Source organism: Petromyzon marinus, chromosome 36 (assembly GCF_048934315.1).
Source record: "Petromyzon marinus isolate PM22_M1 ecotype Great Lakes invasive population chromosome 36, UKy_Petmar_22M1.pri1.0, whole genome shotgun sequence".
NCBI lineage: Eukaryota > Metazoa > Chordata > Hyperoartia > Petromyzontiformes > Petromyzontidae > Petromyzon > Petromyzon marinus.
Window position 1 is genome coordinate 357,800 of NC_133702.1, and position 6,236 is coordinate 364,035.

Sequence of the window (6,236 nt, forward strand, 5' to 3'; positions counted from 1 at the left end):
AAGTTACAGCCAATTCTGATGTTGTGCTATTGTGTGTGCCCTCCTCTCAATTTCAGAATCTCCGTCAGTTCCCTCCGAGGTGCGACGGGGCGGGGGACAGCCGCCCTTGGGCCGTGTCCGTCATGCACAGGGCCATGGCCTGTCTGCTTGCTTTGCTTGTCGCGCTCGTCATGCTCGGCCTCGACAAGGCCAGCGCCGGGGCCGGCACCGGGAACGCGGAGGAGCCGAGCCGGCCCGGCGAGCTCCTCGGTCGCGCCGGGCCCGACTCGTTCCCCGAGCCGAGCCTCCGGGCCCTCGACTGGAGGCCGGAGTGGCAGAGCCAGGAGCCGCTGCCTCCCGCAGAGCCGCGGGGGCCGGGGGACGCGGCGGGGGCCGTGCCCGACCTAAGCACGAGCGCCGGCCAGGGCTTTGAGCTCCATCTCCCCGCGCTGCTCGAGGGCAACGCGTCCGTCCAGGTGCGCGCGGCGCGGGGGCGGCGGTCGGACGTTGCTGAATAACTTAACGGTGGTAACCGGTGGAGCGTGGCGGTCAGGCTAATAACGCAGCGGGTCACAAGTCAAATCGATTCCTCCGCTTACGCTTGTATCGTATCGTGGCTGTGAGAATTGCGCATTTCGGATTTCTGCAGATCGTGTGTCGTGTGCGTGTACCGCTGTACGTACAGCATGGAGATTGAATTGCTCAAGAGCGAGGTGCAGTGCATTGCTCGCTCTGTATGCGTGGCACACTGCAGCCCAATCCACACAACTCCGCACCCCCTCAATCATATTAGACTCGGAGTTTTTGGGGCAGTCAATCAATACAAGTTGGATAGCTCAGAAGAACGATGCGTGTGTGCGTTGGCTGGGTCATGTAGCCCGCATGCCCAGCCACCGCATGCCTAAACAGCTTTTGTTCAGCCGGATCGAGGGGGCTAAACGGGCGCGGCGCGGCACGGGCTAGAGAAGAGATGGAGTGATGTACAGGAGGACGTGGAGCTGAGTGGACTTGCCGATGACTGGTACCAACGGTGTCAAGATCGGCTTCAGTAGAGGAGACTCGTGAAGGACGCTACTGGGCAGTTGCCCTCCAACAACAACGGAGGGCGGAGGAGCGACGCTCACAACAACGAGCGGAGCGCCGGGTGGCTAAAGCACAGCAAGTTGGCACAGTAGGGAGCACAGGTGGTGCATCAGCCGGTCATCTCAGTCAGTCGACCCGTGGCACCTGGGTCTGCCCCGTGACCTCCTGCCAGCGGGCTTTCAACACTTCACGTGGCCTCAAGGTGCACATGGCCTGGCACAAGCGTCGTGGTGACGTCACCGCCACTTAATGGCGAATGGCGGTTGTTGTTGTTGTTGTTTTGTCCTTGCGTGTGGGGAATGGCGGCGTATCGGTCAGCGCGCTGCGCTATGAATCCAGCGACTCAAGTTCGATTCCCGCTCACGGCCAACATTCCAAGACCAGTGAGGATTATCTTCACCGATCCTGGGCCTCCCCTAGGTCGACTCATCCTCAAATGGGTACCTGGTGCAGTGTGTAAACATCACCACTGGGGAAACAAAGGCGGCCGGGCGTGGTGTTGGCCACCCACCGCTTCGTGTGTCATGTTGGCCTTCATAGGTGCTACTTGCTTACCGCACTTGCCCCAACAGTCCGTTACGACTACACGGATGATCTTTGTCTCTGTTGCTCGCAGGTGTACCAGGTGGGGAGTGATGCGTTGCCGCGGTGGCTGCACTGGGACCCCCGGGCCGGCCGTCTCCTGGGCCACCCCCTGGAAGCCGACACTGGCGTCTACCACATCTCCATCGGCCACGACGCGAGCCCCAGCCAGGTGTTCTCCATCGCCGTCCTGCCCGAGGAGAGCTCCGCCAGCGCCAAACCGCCTGCGCCCTTCTCCAACTCGATCGCGCTGGCGGCGTGCGAGCCGGGCCAGCCCCACACGGTGCTCACGGTGGTGATCGACGCCGACGTCGACACGCTGGCGCTCGCGCGGCGCACGCAGCTCCTCGACAGGATGACCGCCTTCTCGGGCGTCGCGATGCACGACATGAGGCTGCTGCCCGTGCGGAACAACAAGCTGTTCGACATGTCGGCCTTCGTGGCGGGGCCGGGCAACGCCAAGAAGATGGTGGAGAACGGCGCCACGCTGTCCTGGTTGCTGGGCTGCGGCCTCGGCGAGGCCTCGGTGCCTAGCTTGGCGGCCGTGGAGAAGCCGGCCAAGGAGGGCGCCATGGCGACGGCGCTGGGATTCCCGGTGCTTGGCTGGTACATCGCCAACCAGAAGCCGCCCGCGGGGAAGCGCGTCCGGCGCGGGGCGCTGCACGTGACGCCCACGCCGGTGATGACGAGCGCCCCCCCCACCCGGCCCCCCCAGCCCGAGGAGCCACCCGCACGCATCGTGCCCTCCCAGCCGTCGCACTCCCCGCTCCCGACGACTCGAACTGCCTCGCCGGACCGTGGCCGGGACCGCTTCACCGCGGGCGGCGCAGCCACGGCGCTGCTCCCCGTTAAGCCGACGGCCACGCTGCCCGGCACCGCGGAGCCCACGCTCGTGCCCGCCCCTCCCGCTGTCCCCGACGTCTCCCGGAAGACGGAGGCCGCCACGGCCCCTTCCGCTCGGCGCGTCACCACCACCGCGGCCACCGCCGCTGCCGCCGCCACACGCAAGCCGCCGCGCTCCAAGAGGCCCCGCGTGCAGAAGCCCGACGAGGCCGCGCCAAGGCCCGCGGCCAACCAGGTCCCGTACCTGCAGAACCCGGTGGACCGCCTGGACGTGAACGCGGGGACCTACTTCGAGTACAAGATCCCGGTGGACACGTTCTACGACGCGGAAGACGGCCCCACCGACAAGCTGAAGCTGTCTCTGTCCTCCCACGTGGACCACTCGGCGTGGGTGCAGCTCAACAGCGCCAGCCGGGTGCTGTTCGGACTCCCGCCGGACGACGAGGTCACCAAACACGAGTTCTTTTTGACCGCCACCGACAAAGGCGGCAAGTTCGTCTCCGACGCTTTCGAAATCGTGGTTCGCGACAAACCCAACGGCGGCAAATCGAGCGTGAAATTCGAGGCGACGTTCGCCAACGACTACGACGCGGTGTCAAAGAGCCTCTTTCTGAAGGTGAAGCTAATGAAGAAGCTGGCTCAGGCGTTTGGCGAGAAGAATGCCAGCGTGCTGACCCTGGAGGGGCTCCGCTACGGCTCGCTCGTCGTGACGTGGAGCAATGGCTCCCTCCCCGCGGAGCCGTGCCCCCTTGCGGAAGTGCGACAGCTGTATGGCAAGATGCACGCGGGAGACGGCAGGCCGCGTGACGAGTTCCGCGCCGCCATGCTGCCCGAGTTCGAGGCGGTGGCGGTCGGAATAAAGGGAACCGACGGCTGCCAGGGGGCGAACTTCCTGTCGACGGCGCCGTGGGAGCCCGCGGTGTCGCGCGCCACCGAGCCCCCCACGCAGTTCGGGAGCTTGAGCCAGGACGACGCTTACCTCCACACCGTCATCCCAGCCGTGGCCGTCGCCCTCCTGCTCCTGATCGCCGGCGTCGTCGCATTCGTCTGCTACCGCAGGAAGCGCCGGGGCAAGATGTCCTTGGAGGAGCACACGACGTTCATCAAGAAGGGCGTCCCCATCATCTTCGCGGACGAACTGGACGAGGCGAAGCCCGCGCCGTCCTCCAGCATGCCGCTCATCCTCACAGAGGAGCGCGCCCCGCTCTCGCCCCCCGAGTATTCGGGGCAGACGTTCCCCGGGGGACTGCCTGAGGAGCTGCGCCCCCTGCGGGATGACGGCGGCGGGGGCAGCGTGCCCCCGTACCAGCCCCCCCCGCCCTTCGCCAGCGTGGAGGAGAGCCGCAGGTCCCACCCCAAGAGCGTCCACCCCGTCAAGTCGCTGCCCACCTACGTACCCCCCTAACGCCGTGGCCCAGGGACTGTCTGGGACGCTCGGCGCCGTGCGTATCAATCTCCTCCTCCCGCTTTAGAGTCTCGCCAACCCTCCGCGCGAAGGGAACCACGTTTGTACAGTGTTTAAAGATTCCAGCTTGACTCGGTCTCTCGTTTTGTGTTACGGCTGTATGTGCAGTAGCTGTGCAAGCGTATCCACTGCCCATATAATTTCCGCATTGGTATCATTACTTTTGTGGCATTATTTCAAAAACGCTCTGGGGTTGTCGTGATTGATTTTGTCAATAAGATAAATTAGTAACCCTTGTTGATTTTGCGCGATTAATCTAGGGGTATCGATCATTCCCAACAGCAGGCTTATGACCAAGTTTAATTAACTCCAGCACGTGTAGTGCAACGGCTTGGGCTCTGATCGCCTCTCCGCTCTTGTCACGAACCCACACTGCCACTGCTGCAGTAGCAGAGGCAGCAGTGCGACGCTGCTCTAGTAATGAAAACATTGCGTTCTCCTGTGATTTTGTTAAAACACTAATTGACGAAAGCAATTTAATTACTGTAATAGACGTCCCACGCAGTTGCTAGTGAGAGCTGTGCACGGGAGCCAACGGCCGTAACGTTTCGGAGACACAAATCCACCCGGTCCAGCGCACGGTGGTACTCGCATTGATACGCACAGCACTATGCTGTCCTTGACTTACCAAAGTGTACACGATTAACTTCTCGTTCTTCAGTCACATGGTATAGCAGCTAATACTACAGATGATCAGGTCTATGCACATAAGGCATGTGGTACGTAATGGGTGGCGGTTCTTGATTTTAATGACGAAGTGTACTTTATGTGCAGTAGCTCAATAAGGGATTTTGTCAATAGTTTTGAAAAGCTTTTACAACCGTGTTTGGATATTTTGTAGTATTTTTTATAATGTAAATGTGTTTCCATTCGAGGTTGCGCTGGTAGTGTCGGTGCTTGGGAGAGGGACCATGGAGGGGCTGGCCTTTGCCGGCGCAGGGAATTTTAATTTCAATTCCTTAATGGCAAGGAGCCTCCTGGCGAGCTACAAACACTGACCGTGTGTTGCGGTGGCACGGATCGCGGAATAACACCGCAGTCGAGTTGATTACTGCAGGAGGGTCCCAGTGAGCTAGAAACCTCTAAATGCGGGATTCCTGCATTAACAGCAGATCAAGCAAACTTGTAAATTATCTGCAAACGTAGAATTCTTTGCAATACTGTACTCTTAACACTGCACACGCCTGGCACTGCCACTAACGTGGGTGCTGCGATGGTTATAAATTAACTACTGTAACAATTTCAAATTAATTCTAATAAAAACATGAAAACACAAATTTGAAACTCAAAAAGTAAAAGCAAGCGTTGGCGCTTGGTGTCATATATACCGCTAATGAACAAACACCACGTGACCATGGGGGGTCGACCCGCGCGTTGAAGCCCTTCCCGTGAGCCACTCGCGGCGGCTGGACCAGGGGGCGGTTCGCGTTCCCAGTCGGTGCATGTGCGTTCTCCACGCGTGACTTTGTCATCTTGCCAAGAGGAGGAGGGGTGTGCAGTCCAAGTTGTGTTCACAGTACGAAGGTTTGTGGTCTTACAGCATCTAACTCTTCATATATATTTGCCAAAATTAATGTTTTGCATACAAACGGTACTACTAAGATTTTTTTTACCAACATTAAAATGTTGGTAAAAAAAACACATTTCTCTACCTAACGCGTGATAGAGAAATGTACATTTTTACCAGCGTTGAATGAACTACATTTGATCGTAGTGGTTTCCTGGTTATGTATGTACGTTGAACTTCTTTTGCACCGTACGTAGCCAACCTTGCTAATCGGAGGTGCGGGGGAAGGACAACAAACTAACCACACAGTGGTTAACGTAGTGGTCGTGAGCGCGTGACGTGGCGGTTGTGCTGTCGGTACGGCGCGTGCATCGGTGCGCGCGCTGCGTTTGCCGCGGGCTGCTGCGGCCGCCCCGTTTGGCAGCCGGCACCAGGACGGGCTGCACCACTGAACCTTTTTATTATTAACCACGCTCACGGCTTCACTTTAAGCTTGTTCTGCAATGGCTGTGGATATTTTACTTTCTGCACCTCATTCTTGGTTTGGTAGTTCTTTCTTCTTTTTCATATAAAAAAACACATTTATTTAAAAGCTGTGTATTGTCGTTTTAATATCGTGAACGGAGTGTGAACCTTGCAATGAATACTGTCCGTTATACAGCGGCTGTCTAATTTGGGTTGCTACCTGTCTGGAAATTGGTATCTTGGTTTGGGTGGCGTGGATTGATTTGTTTGACGTCTCACAGTATTGTCAAACTTTTCGCTGTACAGGGTTTA

General features: G+C 58.6%; 1 protein-coding gene across 2 annotated transcripts in view; it reads left to right on the forward strand.

The window, feature by feature from the left end:
• LOC116949451 (dystroglycan 1-like) overlaps positions 1 to 6,051 on the forward strand; it is a 60,230-nt gene extending 54,179 nt beyond the window's left edge. For both annotated transcript variants that reach the window (XM_032966813.2, XM_032966812.2), the window contains exons 2-3: positions 57 to 455; positions 1,679 to 6,051. In XM_032966813.2, the coding sequence (XP_032822704.1) occupies positions 123 to 455; positions 1,679 to 3,892 (2,547 nt within the window). In that variant the 5' untranslated portion in view covers positions 57 to 122 and the 3' untranslated portion in view covers positions 3,893 to 6,051. The remainder of the gene's footprint in view (positions 1 to 56; positions 456 to 1,678) is intronic.
• Positions 6,052 to 6,236: the final 185 nt, after the last annotated feature.